Source organism: Osmia bicornis, chromosome 9 (assembly GCF_907164935.1).
Source record: "Osmia bicornis bicornis chromosome 9, iOsmBic2.1, whole genome shotgun sequence".
Lineage (NCBI taxonomy): Eukaryota > Metazoa > Arthropoda > Insecta > Hymenoptera > Megachilidae > Osmia > Osmia bicornis.
The window spans coordinates 865,375-885,991 of NC_060224.1; the positions used below are offsets into that span (position 1 = coordinate 865,375).

The 20,617-nt window shown below is 39.4% G+C and overlaps 2 protein-coding genes across 13 annotated transcripts in view; one reads left to right on the plus strand and one right to left on the minus strand.

The window, feature by feature from the left end:
* The window catches only part of LOC114873088 (glutamate-gated chloride channel), a 45,151-nt gene extending 28,207 nt beyond the window's left edge, over positions 1-16,944 (plus strand). For 2 of the 12 annotated variants that reach the window (XM_046287062.1, XM_029181007.2), the window contains 8 exons: positions 74-156; positions 226-366; positions 3,519-3,611; positions 5,685-5,837; positions 6,269-6,483; positions 8,965-9,015; positions 12,433-12,558; positions 12,698-16,944. In XM_046287062.1, coding sequence (XP_046143018.1) covers positions 74-156; positions 226-366; positions 3,519-3,611; positions 5,685-5,837; positions 6,269-6,483; positions 8,965-9,015; positions 12,433-12,558; positions 12,698-12,829 — 994 coding nt within the window. In that variant the 3' untranslated portion in view covers positions 12,830-16,944. Of the gene's footprint in view, positions 1-73; positions 157-225; positions 367-3,518; positions 3,612-5,684; positions 5,838-6,268; positions 6,484-8,964; positions 9,016-12,420; positions 12,559-12,697 lie in introns of all 12 variants that reach the window. The other 10 variants (XM_046287063.1, XM_029181013.2, XM_029181015.2 and 7 more) reach the window with 8 other exon arrangements.
* Positions 16,945-19,556: 2,612 nt separating this feature from the next.
* LOC114873101 (guanine nucleotide exchange factor MSS4 homolog) lies at positions 19,557-20,289 on the minus strand. The gene is made up of 2 exons (XM_029181044.2): positions 20,065-20,289; positions 19,557-19,819 (listed from the first exon to the last, which is right to left on the minus strand). Exons 1-2 carry the CDS (start codon positions 20,188-20,190, stop codon positions 19,586-19,588), a joined length of 360 nt encoding a protein of 119 aa, XP_029036877.1. The 5' UTR covers positions 20,191-20,289; the 3' UTR covers positions 19,557-19,585.
* Between the last annotated feature and the right edge of the window lie 328 nt (positions 20,290-20,617).

The following is a 20,617-nucleotide window of genomic DNA, read 5'->3' on the forward strand; positions in this document are numbered from 1 at the left end:
ACGGAAACTCGATTAAACGTAAACGCGAGATTTCGTAGGATAACATTAACGAAAGGGTGAAACTATGTTTTAGGCGTCACCTCATCCTATCCTGCCAGGGTAGACTCAATATCTTCCCCTTCGATGACCCATTGTGTTCATTCGCGATCGAGAGCAGTAAGTGATCGGATAAATCGTAACGTAATATGCTGTTATTTTCCAATTAACTTGAATTTCTTTTTCCAGTATCGTACGAACAAACGGCGATCACGTACGTGTGGAAGAACGACGAGGGTACTTTGCGAAAAAGTCCAAGCCTGACATCGCTGAACGCGTACCTAATTAAAAACCAGACAATCACCTGTCCGATCAAAGTAAGCTGGCGAGGTGAGTTACCGAACAAATAATGGTTTATTACTCGACGAGATAGAAAGACTGGAGGAGGGAACGTGTAAAAAGGTTAATTGAAACTCCGGTGTTTCTTTTATTCCGCGTGGATTCGAATATCGTACGCGAAACGTCGTAAATTTGCCACTTTTCTGTTCGTTGTCAGTTCTCTTTTACGATTCTTACTTGCATCCTTAAAATGACACGCTTCTGTACTGTCGCAATGCACCGAACACGGCAATTTTCTTAGTTCACCAAAAGGATATTTTTAGTATCGCTTGAAAGATAAAAAGCAAGTCGAAAAAGTTGGAACGCGAGACTCGTCTGTACCGAAGCGATCGATCGTCGCGTCGATTTAGATTTTTCATTCGAACACGGTATCTGCCCAGGTAGCTTAACCTTTTCACTCTCCATAGTTTCGTTTATCGATACGAAATCGTGGCAAGCAAATACGTGTATAGGAGATGAAAAGCGAAATGGTAATCTAGCTGGGTCGGTATCGAATAAAGGAAGCAGCGGTTGCAATACCTGTTAGCAGATCGATGCACCTGAGGCGCTGCATCCCTTGAACCTTTGCTCCATTCCTGGAAAAAACCCCACCATCGTTTCTATGGACGACGGGAACGGATCAATAAATCCGACCGGCACCACCGAAAAAGAATTCCTAATTTCGTTCACGCCTTGCCCACATCCTGCTTCTTCCGCTCTATTAACTATCGATCATTTCCGATTACCTACCCATCGCCTTTGTCCATTGAAGCTCGCTTCTACACCTTCCGTTTCTCGAGATAAAGCCGACTTTAGCATGAAATTTCTCCCGACTCTAAACTTCCGAAACAATTAACGATTCCTTTGTCACCTCCTTTTGTCCTCCCGAAGAAGCAAAGCGTGTCTTTTGTCGCCTTGTTGCCAACTTTCTTCTTTTCCATTCTCCTTGTTGCATCTGTTTGTCGCGATCAACAGGGAACTGTTGGAAAGAAACGCGTTCGCGGCCTTCAGGTAAGTCGGAAAATGCATGCGGTAAATGTATGTATGCTCGCATCACGTCGCTTCACCTTTTCTGCACCGCATTTCAACAATATACCAGCGCGATGGAACGTTCCCTTTCAAAAATGGGAACGCGTCTAACGCGTGTCTCTGCACTTTAGGGCTCGCAAGAATCTGAAAGAGAGTGAAGATCAAAGGTGCCAATTTACACGCGATCCTCGAAAGTACGATGATATTGAAAATTTAGAAAGAGAAACGATAGCCGAATGAAAGTTGAAACAGCGTTTCACGTGGCCACGAATACCATTGGCAATCCCTTGCCTTTTTTTTCGCAAAAAATTTAATTGCTTCGCGGCCTAACGCGTTGACTGCCACGCTGAATTTCATTTCCGATAATTGGATAAATAACGAACGAGACGCCGCGGTGGTCAAAGTGTTAACAATCGCATGTGTGCGCGAATGTTTGAGGATGTTTGCAGGTGTCGAAGGGTTTGGGCAAAAGTTTGTACCCGTTTGAACGATCGAAGGGAAACGTTTAAGGGAGAAACGTTTAAGGATTCTGCATGCGACGTAGCGAAACTGTAACGAGAACCTTCGTTTATGTTTCCACCTTTGTTACTTAATAGTTGGCGTAGATACGTTTTGTACTTACACATATGCCTTTCTCTCTCTCTTTACGCGTGTATATACATATATCTACATCCTTGTACAATTTACACCTGCAGAGGGTGTCTCAATGAAACATGTGCACCGAGGGAAAACTGGAAATTTTCTGACAAAAAAATATCCAAAACTCCTTGGTTCCTTAATTGACCTATCGTTATAGAACTTGTTGATAAGAGTTTTTATTTTTTGCCACGATAAATTTACACTTCTCACGGTGTACACGTTTGACGAGACAACTTGTATTTATATGTATATATCTAGATGATACATAGCTCCTCTAGAAAGTGCATATTGGCAACCTTGGTTCCTGTCTCGCTTTTTAACCGAGCCCGCCGTGGTTTGCTTTTGGGGTGAGGTTCTTAAACTTTTTCTAACGACCCATCGTGTTCCCTGTGGCTGTTCCACGGTTTCGTCGCGGATCGTCCCACGATCTCTCATGAAAGAAAATATTCGAGAACACGAAACTCTCGTAAATAATTTTTATTTATCGACTGCGATTCTCTTATGTTTCGCAAACAATTCGATGCCTAACAGTTGTGTTTAACGATTGAAATGTCTCATTTCAGCTGATTGTTTCGTAACCATTTACCTTGGTCGCTTATAAGCTCTTTAAACAGCTTACGCAGCCAATGAGAAGCTTGAACGCGTTTCTTTTCTTTTCCTTTTTTCATTCCCTTCGAAAGCGCGATCCCAGCAGCTTGTTTCGATTGAAACACACGAACGCATTCGCCTCTTTTCTCTTCCAGAGAAAAACCGTTTTCAGAGCCAAACCAGATGAATAAGGATAAAAGAGAAACTTCGTTTCAGGTCGCTGAGCGGTTTCCTTCTCTCGGTTTCCTCGAACAAGCTTTATATTCAACCGTTTAAACACCGACGGTCTATCGGCTACGACAATCGATAGCCGCGTATTTCTCTTTACCCCGAACAGATTAACCATGGCGGTATGCGGGTAATGCTTGGTCTAGTTAGCCCAACGATTGAAATTTCCTCTATGCCCGGTCAGTTGTCACGCGAGGTTCGTATAAAACGACAGATTAACGCGAGACGTTTCATTGAAAATTTCCTCGATAAAATCAAGAGAAAAAGAATACACGAAGTAAAACCGGAGGACGGATAGATCTTGTCGAGCAAAGAATATAACACCGCGAAATGTTTTACCCTTTCCTATCGATTCGCGCAAACTTTCTTTCGACCAAAACTTGTTATTCTTGGTATACTTTTCTACGGCTTGTACGATCGTCTCTTTTAGCTCGTTCTACGATATACGAAGAAAACGAAATTTATTCGATTCTCACTCGGTGTAGAATAATCGTGATCGAGATTTATCCGTCCCGTCGACAGGAAAGTAACAAAGAAACAGCAACGAACGATACGATACGAAACTAAAGACAAAGGCGGAAAGAGAGCAAATTAAATAAGAATAATTAAAAACAAACAAAAAAAAAGGTTAAAAAATGGAAAGAAGAGAGGAAGGAAGATCGTGGGCTGTTCTGTTGCAGCTGACGGACAGATCATGGTCGACTACGAGGACGAGTTCGATGAATTTGGGGACTCAAAGTGCTCGCTGTGCCAGCGCAGGTTTGAGGAGCAAGGTAAAATCCTCCCCTACGACGCGGACAGTATTCCTAAACGAAACTAAACTAAACGAAACGAAACGTAACGAAAACACGTGGAAAAATGTTTAGACGAGCCATTCAAAAAGGGAGGGAGAGACAGGACCAAGCTTACCAACTCGTGAGACAGGCTTAGATATTCCGAGTGGTTGCTTCCCAAATCGTCCTCTCCCTTGAACAAATTTTCCATTGATCCACGAAAACGTTTAGTTAATCCTTTTGCTGCAGTTTCTCGACATTTAGCAAAATTAGCTAAATTTTTTCCTTTCTTTTTACAGCTAGTTACGTATTCGATCAAGTTTAGTTTACGTTAGGCGATGCAGCAAAAGGGTTCGCGGAAAAGAGTGTAGAAAAATTGAAGATCGTAGAGGAATTTGGGAAACAACGTTCCAAGTAGATCCAATGTCGCATAGTCACGGTACTTTTACCCTTTGTACTCGTCTTTGAGCGTCGTCTCATGGTCGACGAAAGAAATTCTTGCCCTGTTAAAATGAGACGCGCGTAGTTTCCATCGAACACGAGACGTCGCGACGTTTTCCGAGTACATACATACACGTTAAAGAACGGTATAAAACGTTAAAGAATGATAAAGAAGACTACGTCCGAGCAACGCGACGGGGAATCCTAACACGGATGAGAAAACTCGAAAAGGCTCGCAAAGTGGAAAACAGTAGCGTAGATGATCGGTGCAGAGGGTTGAAGGACCATCCTAACGATTAAAACTCTGTCAAGTGATTAAAAATTTCAGCCTGGATACTTCGAACTGCTTTTCTAGAACAAGTTGCTTTTGTTCGGTTAAATGTAAGGGAAAAGGGATTGTTAATCGCTTGACAGAACGTGTCTAGCGTGTCGTAGAATGTTACAAGACATTAGTATCTTTTCAGTGTATCATCGTAGACTCAGAAAAATATTGAAACTCGTAATTATTCGTGTAAAACAGTATTCGTCGATGCATGTATGCTTATTACGAAATATGCAAACGTGAGAGAATTGCAAGTTAATCGTGGACCTACTTCGTTCGTCGAGTGCTTTTAACAAAATGCTTTGCAAATCGAGTACGCGTTATTTAATTTACATCCCGTTTGTACATTTCATGCGAGCAATTTTCCCTGGAAAATGCTGAAATTATCGCATTGTATACTTTGTGTATTTTCCAATATTTTTTTGAGTCCCAAGTAAATCGTAATTATCGTTCTCAACCCACGCATTAATCCCAAAATTCGAATACTATTTACTGAACGTGGTTCGGATCCAGACAAACGTTTGTTTCAATCATTTAGCCTGCGCTTCGCTTCTGCTTCATTATACTCCCCGTTGTTGGTCTCTACCTTTTTTTACTATTTTTGTATCTCTTTCATTTCGAACGCAACAGATAAAAACAAATTCAATCGTCGAGATTGATTATCTATTGCACGCGTCACCCTTCTGTTCTTCTCTCTCTCCAAGTTTCCTCATTCTCAATCAGGCGAGCAAATACTTTCTTCTGCAGAAAATCAAAGAACTTTTGCCCGATTCGGAGAGAAAAGTTTTCTAAAGGTAATCTGCTTCCTCTAAACGCAAAATTCCCTTCCCCTAAAACTATCAAATTCTTAGACGTTCACGCGTTAGTATCCAGCTCGGCTTGAAACCGCTTTCGCGAATGTGAAGCTTCATTGCGGAAAGTTGGCGACACGACTGTGCCCTGTTCTTCCTTTTCTACGTCGTTTATTTTTATTCATTTATTTTTTTATTATCATTATTTTTATCCGTCATGAAAGCTGATTGTCCAAAGAAGAGCCACGAATGAGTTAGGAATTAAACAGGACTTTAAGGGATAGAATTAAAACAGAGCGATGATTCGTTTCGAAAGACGAAACTCGACGATTAAAATGAAAGAAAGTAAAGGAATCTAGGAAAATAGTTAAACGATTTAAAAACGTCTGCAATGAATTTGCCGATCGATTCGTTGCAATAATAAGTGATTGCTAACCGCTTCTTTAATCCCGTCGCTCGCTATTTCCGTAAAATGCAGAGACGCGATGATAACGATATACCGATTCTAACACACGATAGGTAACTACAGCTGCCTGAAGGTGGATCTGATTTTCACACGAGATCGTGCCTTCTATTTCACGACGGTCTTCATCCCGGGAATTATTCTGGTGACCAGCTCTTTCATTACATTCTGGCTCGAATGGAACGCAGTGCCAGCGCGAGTAATGATCGGTAAGTAATGTCCAGGGTTCGAGTCTCATAGTTCCCAATTTTTTTTTCTTTCTTCTTTTTAATGATAATTTGTCTTTTTTTCAATAACTATTACAACTGTGCTATAATCATTGCATTTATTAATAATTAATTACAAAATGTTATTCCTCGGCGAGTATAACGGGGCAAGTGAGAAAACATGTTTTTTTTTTTCCCAAGAAATCTGGAAACAATTTGAAAACTTTTTCCTCCGTGCATTGTTCCTTAACTTTTAAGAAGACCAGTCCCAAGAGGAAAGGAATAATTTCGCGACAAACTGGTTGGAGTAGTAAGGTCGAAGATGCATAAAACATCGCGTAAGACGTAAGAGCAATCTCGTTGCTTGGCATCGCGTCGCTTCGAAAGAAAACTCGAGATCGAACCGAGATAAAGTGGAAACGATATGTTTTCAGGTGTGACAACGATGCTCAACTTTTTCACCACGTCGAACGGTTTCCGGTCGACGCTGCCGGTCGTGTCGAACCTAACTGCCATGAACGTGTGGGACGGCGTGTGCATGTGCTTCATTTACGCCAGCCTGCTAGAGTTTGTCTGCGTGAATTACGTGGGTCGGAAACGGCCGATGCACAACGTCGTCTATCGTCCTGGAGAGAATCCTGTCACCCAGGTACTTTTGCTCACCCTCCTCCGCCATATATCCACACCACCTGCATATTTTTATTCTCTCCGACACTTGTACGTTTCGTATTTTCTTTCTTCCACTTTATACCGTTCTTTTTTTATCCATCAATTACTTTCGAATTTCTGTTTTTTATTTTTCATTTTTCTTCTTGCGTTTTACGATTTAGTTTTCTCACCCGGTTTACGAGTGTAACAGTCGTCAAAATTTCTTTCGATATTTTCCTTAACGTTTCTTTGTTAAGTTTCATTCTATGTCTTTGTTTATTTTTTTCTTTCTGTTATTGCCTGTTTCCCCCACTGTCTTTAATTCATGTTCTTCTTACTTTCGTCGTCGCGCTCTTTAACAAACCAACACCTTTTCTTTCTACTATTTCGATCCGTTTGAAAATTCTTCGCGCCACGAGAATTTCGCGAACTTTTACTCGCAGATCGTATATTAAATGAAATGGATTTCTGGAGAAGTACTTACTCTTGCAATCGAATTTTGCAGGAGTAGATTCTCCCGAGACGAATGCCAACACTTTATTCGTTAATTACGTTTGCCCCGATAATTTTCCACGAGCAAAGTGTTGAAATGAAACGTGCAAAGGATCAACGAAAATAAAACACTTTTCCTTATTTTCTTCTTGGCGGACAATGACATTACGTACACTCACAATACAAAATCGACCACAGCACCTTTCATTAAGCCCACACAGTAAACACCAAGTTTGTTCTTTGAGAATGATCGAGCGAAGCGTTGGTTCGTGCAAAAATTGCTGTTGTTCGTTTCGATGCGTGTCACAGAGGTAAGCTGACTGAAACGCGGCAACTAAATCGTTTTCCTCGAAAGCGGTATCCGCGAAATAGAAGAAACTTCTCACCCCCTTTTTCTCGAGATTTCCGTTCAGATATCTTTACACACCTCATTTCTCTGTATATCCTCGAATGCGTGGAATACGCGATCGACGCAGATGCAACGAACGATTCAGGTAATCCTCGATTCTTACGTCAACTGCCAAAAGTATCGGGCCATTCTTTAAGCGTCCGATGAATTTTCCAAAATCACTTTCCAAAAAAGAAGCATCATTAAAAAATAATGGTCCCGTTACCATTTGGCCGGTGGTGTAGATCGAAATCTCGCGTAGTCATGCGAAGCACGCGAAATTTTCGAATACGAAAGAAAAGAAAAGAATTGTTCAATATAATTGGCTCGATTGATGTTTGTGTTTGTGTGTTGGGTGGGCTTATCGACGATACATCGAAGTTGTAGAGGGGTGGTATCGGGTGGTGGTAGTTGAGTTCGAGTAATCGCTGAAACGATTCCTCAATATTCGCGTATTCGCATCGTGCACGTGTGAACTCGTTGGCGTGAACATTGCACAGACACGGTATGGTTTGTTACTTAACAATCGCTGCATTTCTCGATACTACGCCTATGTCTATATAGTTTCTTTTTGATTGTGTCTCTATCTTTCCCGAAAGAACTCACGATTTTTATCCCTTTCCAATTTCGATCAACACGATAACGACGAGACTCGTGCGACAACTACCAACGTTCTCGGTTTAAACTACCATTCGATCATTCGATATCGAAAGGAATAGAAAATTTGATGAAAAATTCGAATATCCTGCTGTACCGAGAATGTTCGGTACTCTCGTCGATTTCGATCGAGGCTGCAGTATTTGCATGTCTCCAGCAGTTTCACGCTCTTTGCCCCCCTTTTCTTATTCTCTGTAATAATCTTCTCTATTTTCTCTTTTTTATCCTTACATTTTGTCACCCGAAACAACGATATAGTTTTTTCTTTCTCGGATATCGACGCACCATCTGGTATCCGATACCTTTTGTCGTATATACACTGATTCTTCCCTAATTATTCTTCCTCCGCGTATCGTTGCGTTACGATCGTCACGCGGAAAAATTATTAATTAAAAAAGAACCTCTGAATCTCTTAGTACGTAACATCTAAATAATATTTCAAAGAATACGTTTCGCGCTCGTAACGCATACGCGAAGAAATTTGCATCCTTGTTTGTTTACGGTTTCGTCGGGATCGCGATGAATACCTACCGAGGGCCACGTTGCTGCTTCACCCACCGATATTATTATTAAATTACCCTTTGCGTTCCTTGCGTGGAATATTCTCTCGAAAGCCGAAGGAGCGAATTTACTGCAACCGAGGAAAATTCTCTCGATCGAATTAACGAATGTTAATTTCGCGGCGCGAAAGGAAACGGCGAAGAAAGTAATTCACGGTTTAACCAAGGTATTAATTGTAAGTAGTTGGTTCGCGCGAAGAAGGAATTTTTAGAACACGGGTAAAATGGCCAGAAAGAAAGGAAAAAGCTGTTCTCGAAGTGAAAGAAATAAAAATAATGAGGGAAAAGACAAACACGTTGTTACACACACACGATTAGTAAGAATTTGGTTGGTGTGGAAATGTTGGTGAGTAAGTCTCTTTGTTTGGTGTCTGTGATGTTGCAGCGGCTCCCAGCGGTGCTCAGCAGGATAGGGATAATATTGGCCAGCCCCTTGGTAAGACCCCCCATAGCATAAGGGCGCGGTCACGACTTGGCGCGTTTTATCATGCAGAATTTCGATTTTCCAATTTCCATCTCGTCTCGCGATTCCACTCGTTTATCGCGCGATCTTTGTTTTTATTTTGAGGCAAGAGGAATTTCCCGGGGATCCAACCCTTGCTTCCTACAATACGTTCTCTCTTTTCGTTCTGCTTCCGATCGGGATAACTTATAGTGATTCCAAGAAATCCATGGTGTGCACGTGCAAGGTCTTAACCGCGTCCTGACGAACCACACTGATCCATAGGGATCCACGTATACCTATACACACACACTCGTACAACATTTACCATACGTACACACTTGTTCTCTTGCTTTCTCGTTCGACAGAACGGAATACCCTTTATCTTTCTCTGATCCAACTCATTTTTTAGCCGTCTAGTTTTATCGAAAATGAGTCGAGCGGAAATGTTAAACGATTCCAATTGCCGGATTTAATCCTCGAACGGTAAAGTTGGCTGAATCGTGAAAATCCTGACGCGTTTATCGGGTGCACACTCGGCTTTTTATACGGAAAACATTTAAAGTCTCCGTAAATTGAATTATGGAAAAACATTAGAAGGAACATTCCTCTCGACTCTTATCGTATCCTTCCCCGCCTGTGCTCGTGCCAAATTTTTCTACCTCTCGTCACCTATCACCTGTCTCTTCTTTCTCTTTCTCTTTATCTCCCGCGCCTCTCTACCTTTAATCTTGTTCTTCCGAATGAAACGCATGATCAAGTGCATGCACGTGCGAATGATGCAACCGCATAAAAAGATTCGATTGAAACTCGACGATGACGAATTTTGCGAGCAATTCATGCAAAAGCATTCGAAGGTAGAAGTAAAGAATAGCTTGATCGTGCTCTCGTTTCCATCATTTGCGAAACGAGAAAAAAATTTCCATTTTGAATCGATGACGGAGAAGTTTGAACGCATGCGATGCATGAACGATGTGGGTTAATTATTATTTAGCACGCGCATGAAGCACGTTGGACAATGTTTTTGCTCGATCACGCTGTACTTTGTTGCCTCGACAACAATTTCCACAAATCTTTTCTTCCCGTCTCGCTAAAGCACGGGAATCGCGTTCAGATCAGCGGTTACTCTCCTCCAAGCGAGTAAAAGCTCATTGTTCTCCGTCAGTATTTAGATTCCGCGTTAGACGCGTGCTTCCGACGATAATTAAACGCTTCTGAACGTTCAGCTTCTTATATCGTATATCGAGGCTTACGAGTTACGTTTTTCTTTTATTCCTCTGTGTGCGTATTTTCTGTTGCTTGATCGCTGATACGGGCTCGTCGCGACGACAAAAGCGATTACTCGAGTCGGACAATTAGCTGAAACTGTCGCTTGCAAATCGAAGGACCAGCGATAGATTCTACGATACGAATGGCAAAATTTTAGAGGCAACAGAGCAGAATTTCCTTGGCAAAGTTTACGAAAAAGTCTGTGACATTTGGAAAGATAGCCTTTGCTTCACCGCTAAACGGTTGGTTTGGCAGATAATTAGATCGCCTTTGATTTGCGAGCGGCGCTTTTCTTTTTCGATTCGATCGTTTTTTTCGTCAAACAGGCAACTAACGAACAAAACATTATACTAATTGAACGAACCAATCACGGGTTATCTATCGGATTTATCCTCTATCTCACAAGATTCATTTAGATCTCATTCGAACCCTACGATGATCATAAACTTTCGCATATACTTTCAAAAAACAATATCATTATAATAGTTTATAAATTCATATTATTCTTAACACAAGTGAAAGCGAAACGAGCAACTCGGTAACAATTAGTACAATCATTAATTACACGTAGCAAGAAACGTTGAAAATAATAACGCGCGGCGACGAGTCATCTCATTTGTGCAATTTCAATTATTCAACGTTTAATTACCTCTGTTTCCTTTTCAATCGTGATTCGAACGTATCGAACCATATCAAGTCGTATACATACATACCGTTCCTTTCTTTTTCTTTTTTTTATATCTAATATATATATATAAATATAATGCATTGGTTGTGATATTAACGATCGCTTTTTGCCATTAAACTTACCCCGACTGAAGCTTGACACGTAGCATAAGCTTGAAATTGAAAGGAAAGAATACCTTCCTTAAAAGGGATTCGCTTTGACGTTCGCCCAGTTTAATGGAACGTCGCTTGAAAAGAAAATGCATGGAAATGGAAAGAAACAGACGGTTGAAAAATCTGAATAAAAGTTCATTTCTACGAAGAAATTGATATTACAGTCTAGTTGTTCGCTGGGTTAAACTCGAAGTGAAAACATTAATTAAAAAGGAAAAGCAATAGAGTCTCTTAAACTGCGCGTAAAGTCTGAAAGGAAATTCTTGGTCGAAATACGTTCAGGATTCATTGTGTGCGAAGAACATGCGATTCGAGGAAAGATTTCGTCGCAATTATAACTTATAGAGATGTACAGTTATTACATAAAAAGTATACGTGACGTTCGCATCGGAATCGTGACGTTTAAGTACCTATTCTGTAATTTATTTAACAAGTTTAAATCGGTCCGAATTCGATGCGCAACAGTGTAAAACGTAGATGTTAACGGCATGTAAATTCGTAAGTTATACGCAGAGGCACGATATAATGTTGATCCATATACATACGACGTGTGTGTCGTTAAGAGAAACAACGATTCGCTTTTCGATCAAAAGCCTGGTAATTTTGCGATTTCTCCCTAAAATCAACCTCGGTGATACTCGTTAGTTTAATACACAGCCAAGCGGTTGAGATCTAGTCGAAAGAATTTCCTCCGAGTTCGATTCAATTCGATAAAATTCAAGTCCGTCGAACGAATATCACCGACGTTTAAGATAATTTCGAGGAAGAACGGTGGCCGATGTGTCTGTGCGCGAACTTCCGGAATATCTCACGCCTGTACGTGCAAGCTTGTCCGCCTCGATCAAAAGCCTTCATCACGCTTAACTTACTTTACGCTTGTCATCTCGAACGATCAATTATTATCGTTTAGAAGTGAAACGAAAAGCCATCTCCGTAAAAAACCCATCCAACGAAGTATCCCATGAAAACAATAAGAACCGAACGAGAAACCGTGAGAATAAGAAATCAATGATCTACTTTATTCATTTCAATGAATTCGATTCGATTTCGTATTTTATATCCATTCCTCTTCGTTTCTGTCGTTTGGATATAATCGACCTTTGATATATCGGTCACCGAATGATACATTACATAACATTATAATAAATATAATGTAAGAGACAAGATAAAGTGAAAAGAAGGAAAAGGAGGAGAATGGTGAGATCGAGTAGAGAAGAAGGGAGAAATTGGTCGAAGGATGGATCGTTGTTCGCACGAAAGATCGTAAGAATATAAGTTTCTTCTACGGAGACCCTGTCGCAGGGTAAAAAGAAGCGAGAGGGTGGTCCACCAACCGGAGCTACGACAGGACCGAACGAGATCGTGACCTGTACCAACTGTGGACCCAACCCTTGCACCCACACCACCACCAACGGATGCACCGCCGAGGTATGTTAATTAAACTCTTCCTGGATTCCAAATCCCAACGATCGATAAACCTCTATCCTACCCTCCTCCCCTTATCTCGTAGATGCACCTCGTTCTCAGAAAATGTGAAATAACAGAGCAGACGACTTCTTTCTTCCAGTTGAGAAAAAAGGAACCACCGCATCCGATAAGAGTAGCAAAGACGATCGACGTGATAGCAAGAATTACCTTTCCGGTCGCCTATTTCATGTTCCTCACCTTTTTCTTCATCCACTACAAAGGCAGCTCGTAGATCGACACCGGCAAACGATCCCGTCTGTCCTTTGCGCGATTACATGGTTGCCGAATTCGAAGGGTGAATCAGGAATATCCAGGGAATAAAGGAAATCTTTATCGTGCGCGTGGAGAAGAAACTGAACCGGTGATTCGAAATTTCCAAAGTGTGTCTGTCGAACTTTTCCACGTATGAAAAAGAATTGAGAAAATTGAGAAACGATATGGAAATCGAAGGGAAGTGGTTAAAGAAAAGGGCAGATTCTTTGGGTTCGATGAAAGAAGGAGTAAATTAAGGACTCGGTGGATTCGCCTCTTCTTCGTCATTTCTCACATGTGATAATTCTTGAAAAAGCACCGTTTGTCCGAAGGGAGCAAAGGGACGCGCAAACAGGATACGGGCATGTTCGTTCCTTTACTGTTTTTTTTTTTTTTCTTCTAACGAATTAATCACGTCGCTGATTCGAGGATGCTTGTAAGAAAAAAAAAATTATGCTAGCTGAACAAATCAAATTTATCTACTTAAGAAACGTTACCACTTGTAATCTCAACTATACAAGTTAGAGAAGGTCGATATACAAGTGTCGTCCATGAAATCGCTAACTCGTGATTCCGCCTTCTACTTAACGATCGACCTTTTATTTCCGTGTCTTGTCGATTTACAGTGTAATCGAGGCAAAATCAACGTGATCGCAACTTATGTATAACTCTATATTCGTAGACCTTTGAAAGAACGAAATAAAGACGTTCGCTTTCAACCGAGGGAGCAGGGCTGCAAAAGCATACAATTCCGCTGTACAAAATGAAACAAATATAAATATATGCGTATACACATGTACGTATATCTCGACGTATATACGTATATACGTGTATACGCATATAAATTTGGTTAATCAATCGTCGTTTCATCGAAGCTTTTCGGTAGACATTTCTCGTTACGCGTACAATCAGAATCGAAAGTAAACGCATAAGCTTGGTAAATTCAGAATTATACTCGCTTTCGACTCTAACTTGTACGTAAGACAATTACGTACATGCGCGCTATTGTTCAAAGATCTTAGGAGAACCTTCAACTTTGAAAGTACGAGAACTAATTTCACTAGAAAATGATAAAAATGTCCTAAGACTTTCGAACGACAGCATCGTGTATCCTTTTCGATCGTTCGAGATAGCTTTCGCGTTGATAGTTGAAAAAAAAAAGACAAAAACAAAGAAAACAATTTCTAATCTACCTGTAACGATCGATTGCCAGAAACGGAAGCAAAGGCAAAGGAAAAGGAACTTCTCGCTAGACCAGACGCGAATACTAGACGTGTAGGAAACAAGGAAACTCGATCGAATTGGATCAGATCTAAATTAAACGAGGAGACGGAAAGCACAGGGGGAACTTGAAACGTATTACGGGTAAAGCTTGCGATTTAGATCTAACAAAGTGCCCATAACTCGATGGAGGAACGTAGAAATATCAAAATGTCAGGTAATAGAGAAGAGGATTTCATTGAAACTTTGAAAGTAAACCGTATCGTAGAATGAATAAAAACAGGCAGAAAACAATCGAGAACTGATATATTCGACGTTTCTCCAAATAGTCCGCGTACCTTTAGCAATCTCGTATCGCTACGATACTCTCTCGACACTATCGTTATTATTATCATCGTTGTCATCGTTATTAATTGCCACAATTACCAATCGTTACGTTCTCCTCATTGTTACTGTTATTCTTATCGATTATTTATTATCAATATGATTTCTATTACTGTTACTATCGTCATTGTTATCGCTACGAGAGAATGAGAGAAAGAATGAGAGAGAGAGAGAGTAATTATTATTATCACTATTACTAAATACCGCTGCTATCGTACTACTATGTCGTTATTGCTATTTGTAAGCATTCATTCTTATTGTGAATTATCGGTGGGATTACACGAGAAAAAGTGGCCGAAAAACAGCAAAGAAAAAAAAAAAAAAAGAAAAAGAAAGTTAAAACACGATAAAACGATTTTTATCGATCGAGCCACTTAATTCTTCAGCAATATTTAATCGCAGACCAAAATGTTACACAGTTCGATCGCGTTTCACGACAATTACGTAACTCGATCGTCGGAGTAAACGTTCTCTTCGAGCAAAACGATCGAGAGTATAATGAAGTTTTACGATTTCACCAAGCTCAAAGTTTAAACTCGCACGAGAACGAAAGAGTACGATATGTCTTAAATTGTCTAGAGTAAACAGAAATCGAATTTTCTATAATTATGTCCGTTGCAGTCGCGGTAATAAAACGTTGTCGATGGAAAAATAATCGTTATCGACATCCTCGACGATCGTCGTGAAATTAACAGCGTAACTGCGTACGATATAATCATATTATACCCGCTATCTTTATTACGATTATTAATTAGGATCGTAGATGATAATCGTACGATCATCGAGAATAAGCTTCTCCTTTTATGGCGCCGAGTTATCTCTTCGTGAATAACGCATAATCGACACAACGAATATTGCCGTAGAGCCAAGCATCGTCTACATTCTACAGGAAAGAAAAGAGACAAAAACGTCTTTTAAAAAAAAGATCGGAAGTCGATGATAAAGGGAACGAACGTTCCATCTACCTACATACTAATATGCCATATTTTATACGCGTCACCGGCCGCGAATGAACAAACAGTCGTTTAGTTGATAGGGTGCGTTGATAAATAAATTAATTAACGTTTAAATACGCCACGGACCAAGACACACGTAATCCTAATTCTTTAGCGTGATGTAATTAGTTGCACTTGCGCGGTGATACTCTTACGCGAACGCGTCTTCGATTCACTCTTCGTTTTACTTTTCGCTAAAATGTGTGTTAGATTTTGTAAAGGAAAAATATACAAATTTTACTATACCATTTTATCAAATATCTGTATATTTTTCGCTTTTATGATCATCGACATTCCTAGTAGAATGACAGAGGATTAGCGCGTCGAACGGCACGAGTAGTAATAGTCATAATTAATGCGGCACACGAGCTAATTGCTCTTGAAACGTTTTACTCCTCTTTGCTTTTCTTAAGTGTTATTAATTGTTATTATTAATTAATTGTATTAAGTTTGAAACACCGATCACCGGTGACACCCATACTAGTCATGCTAGTCAACGTGTTAAGAATATTAATTATTTCTTTTTTATGGTCGAATCGCGAAACGAAGGGTGAATCAAACGTCACGGGCTTGATCGTCGATTTTTTTAACGATTCAGCAATTTCAGAGCTTAAACAGCTTTTTACCAACGCGTTTCTATTGTAGTCTGTCGCTTAACGCATGATTGAAAAAGAATTTGACGCGTTCGCAGGTGTAAACAATTGACACCTTTATCGATGGTGCGAAAGTTCAAAGATTGCCGAAGGAAAATAACGATGCAATTAAGAGAAAAATGAACGACATTTTCAAAGGCACAGAGGGTTCGATTCGAAAATCCTACAGTTCAAAAACACGTTTTCATTTTTTGTACTTTGCATCGAAAATTCTCTTAGGCTGATTATCGTTGAATAGCAACCGATTACAGCTGGCTTTTCGCACTGATCGAATTAAATTCACGCGAATTTGCACGGTTTTCCATGTAAATTATACGTATAAGCATCGCGCTCGATGTAAAACACAGTGTCTTTCAATCTATCGTTCCGTTCGGAAGAAACTCAAGGAACCAAAGATACGTTTCTCGTTCGAATTAAAACGTTACTGTTCGTTTTTGATAAAACCCGCGTTGATATTTGTCGATTTAAATTAGCTTATTCCTATCTTCCGAGAGCGCATCGTGCAACACCTGTTCCGTTGAACGCGACGAATTTCATTACGCTTATTCTTTCTCGTCTGAAAGGAAAGGAAACGAGGGGAACCTAGAACCATTCAGAGTGCCATTAAAGCAACAATTTAGAATTGTTCGAAGGGTAGCCGAAAAGTGCGTCTCTGAATCGTCTCGATATCTTGAAAAAAAAAAAGAAATATTCGTATTTGCCTCTCTAAGTGGCAAATTGCCAATCTCGGCGTTTTCTTCTAAACGACAGAACACAGATCTCCCAGTGAGCGCCGCTTAGAGAAATAATATTGTATTCCCTCGCGAAATGTCGCGAGTTATGAATAAATAAAAAGTAACCGAGCTCCTGCCACTATGTAGCCGAGAGGATCGTTCAGACGAATGATTTCGTAGGAAAGGGTGAAATGAAAAGGAAAGGGGATGCGAAAGATCGCGTGTATGTTAAAGTAACGTCCGAAATCTATTATCGCTATTTCTTACCGCTAGCCAATAATCGTGAAATTGTAATTTTAACAATTTGTCAAAATAGACAACTTCTTGCACCGACGACGATTAGCGACAATGACTTTCGGATCTGTACGATAACATAAACGTCCATAAATACGTATACATATACATATATATATATATATATATTTGTCCGATTCTCTAGTCTATCCGATTCTATTCTTATTTTTGTACCTTTTCACTGCGTCTACCAGAGGCACGGGTAGAAAGCACAGATTCTGCTAATTACGCGAACATATTAATATACATGTACATACTGATACACGAAATACATATATAAATATATACAGGGTGTTCGACAACAGGTGGGAAAAATTTTAAGGGGTGATTCTAGGAATGAAAATAAGACGAAAATCAAGAATAACGAAATAGCGTTTGCGGCTTTGTTTTCCAGTAATTATAGTTTAAAAATTCGAGTAAAAAGCGCCTGAAACCAGTAACCCGCCCAGCACCGACGACTGTACCGGCCCCTGCTGACCTGACGTTCAATCGTCGGTGCTGGGCGGGTTGCAGGTTTCAGGCGCTTTTTACTCGAATTTTTAAACGTTAATTACTGGAAAACAAAGCCGCAAAAACTATTTTGTTATTCTTGATTTTCGTCTTATTTTTATCCCCAGAATCATCCCTTAAAATTTTACCCACCTGTTGTCGAACACCCCGTATATGGTGCCGATTAATTCGCTTGTTGCAACGGCTAAGTTTGCGAACTGCGTTTGACGATGCGCGAAAGCGATGAATATGAAATGATGATGGCATTCGGGATCGAAGAAACGAGGGAAGACCGTATTTAGACGAGCCTTAATAAACGCTATTGTATTCGATTTTGAAGAAAAGAAAAATACAAGATTCTCTTAGTATAGTATAAGTAGAGTATCGATATTGCGCCGTTGATCAAATGTTCACCGTTCTACTATTTACCGACACGTTATCATTTTTATTGCAATCTCTACTTCTGTCCTGCTGGCTCTGTCGTTGTATCGTTGATCGTTTTGTTCGTCACAATTCTATCCATCTTAACCCGAAATTTCTATCGTTGTTATCGGGGTGAAATCGTTGCGATCATCGTCTTTGTCGCATCATTCCAATGATTAACACGTCGACTGTGGCACAGTAGAAACAGTCGGTCACTGATCAGACGCTCGAAATTGCTAGAGTAATTTTATCGTTAATGATATTTGAAAAGTTCATTATTAAAATAAATTGTATCGGTGTATCCATCCTCACAGCAGTCGACGCGTTAAAGTTTTACACCGTTACAGTCGTTGCTCGCAAACGCATATTACATTTCGTTCGATTCGAACGTTTGGTAATAATCTGGCAAAGGCTCGACGAAACATAGCAAGTTTCATGAATTAACAAATATGAAGTGAGAGAAAAAGAAAACTGTGATGTTATTGAAATCGTGGCACACCGTTCGAAACGAACACGCGATTATTTTTGCAATATTTTAAATAAATTGAGACCGCGTAGAAGAAATATTTGATGATTAATTGTAATTGAGATTTTTGAAAACGCTTTGCAAATGAATACGTATACATGTGTGCATATATACAGGGTGTTCGGATAGAGCTACCACCCCCGATTTTGAATTTTATTAATGAAAAACGTCGAGTAATAAGGGCGCGCATAGTGCAGGCGTAGTCAAAGTAGTGTTTTTCATTAATAATTTAAAAACTAAGCCTTGACGAGGATTTTGACAAAGGAACAAGTTGTTTAGAATCACCCCGGCTATCACCCACTCCAAGGATCTCCACCCCTAGCCGAACACCCTGTATATTTGTATGAATTGCAAATTTTGCTCTTAAACGATCAAGTAATTCGAATAATGCAACAAAGTAACCGAAGAAATAAAATATCGATTAAACACGGTGTCATAGAAATTACTCTGGTCTCAAAGAAAAAGTATCGCATCTGTTAAAGAACTAATTTAATCTACAATGAGGCTTTAATGAAAATAATTGTTTCTTATTAACATTCTCTCAAATACATCGAAGATGCGAAATTCAAATGTCGATATCATTTAAATAATAAAAAAGCATTGATTTATATCCATGTACAAATACACGTATAAGTATGTACACTTAGATATTATCCACGCGTTGAACACGTCACATAAAGTAATTATGCACAGTGCATAAACGTTTTCGCGACCAATCAGTCGCGACGTAAACATCAAATACATTATGATAAAGTTGATTCACAGGAATGTATACGTATTAAGTACATTGATCAACCATTTCTAATCGTAAGCGTAATTTATTAATTATTATATCGTAACGACGATTGATTATCTGATTTATCGGCTGTGTTTGTAACGTACGTGATTAAATATTAAATTATCAACTTAAACAGCAATGTGCATTCTACCTCTGAACTCCTCAAGATTTTTTTCTGTCTCTGTTAATGTGACATCTTAAGGGAAAAGAAAAGTCAAGCCATGGTTCATATAAAATTAAAAAATAACTTTATTTATAAATCATTCGTGCTTAACTCTACTTAATGCAATGTATGACTTCTTAGTAGATAGATCATGCCATCCAACAGGACCTCTTTCACAATCTGCACATGCTAAATATTTTATGTTGTCTACCGTATGAGACGCTCCAATGTTTTCAAATGTGTACATATCTTCCACCAACCAATAATCTGTTATCAATTCCTGCTGATCAGCTTCACCTTCTCCTTTGTGGTGTATATACGGTAGATTAAACTAAAATATTATGCACTTTAGTTTACTTACATTCTACTTCTTTAACTGCTGTACTTTAAGCTTTATTCTAATAATTACAAAGAAATTTAGTTAATATAGAATCACAAAATAAACAACTTTTAAGGTTAAGTTTGATATCGATTGTAAACGTTAACTTATATTTGTTATTTAAACTACTGTACTATGCTTAAAGATTATTTGCCCAATACTTGTATATATTCTTCATTATGAATTTAATAAATTACCTCAATATTTACTAGTCGGGCCGCACCAACGTTCAGCATCTTTGACGGACAAAACGTACAATGTACTTTATGCTTATTCTTTTCATTTTGATCCTTCAAAGAATTAACATCATTTTTTCCTGACATGTTTTTAAACGATGAATACAGTAATCACTTAAATTTAAAGTATTCAACCGGGTTAGAAACTCTTTCGACCGCCAATATCATTTGATGTAGCGTTAGCAGTGACGTCAGATACTTAGTCGGAAAGTATATACGTAGTTCCGCTGTTTTTGTATAGATGGCGCTAAGATCGAATTTAATGATTTATTTTATTCGCTCGGCACTGAAGCGAGTCAGTCTGTCTTCGGACGTCGGAGAGGAAGGTCGCTGTGTTTTCGGTTCTCGGCGGGACGCCATCTATACACAAACGGTTCAAACTACTCAGCGACTTAATATCTTTTTTATCCGACTTCAAGAAGGAGGTATTATATATATTTTTTTTTATTTTTTATATATATATATTTTTTTTAAATACAAGTTTATTAAACAATTGCTTTAATAATCTTTCTGT

Coding starts and splice junctions, on each gene's coding strand:
- LOC114873101 (XM_029181044.2), bottom strand. CDS start 20,190: ATGTCAGGAAAAAATGATGTTAATTCTTTGAAGGATCAAAATGAAAAG. Junction 19,820..20,064: donor CCCGACTAGTAAATATTGAG/GTAATTTATTAA, acceptor ATAATATTTTAG/TTTAATCTACCGTATATACA.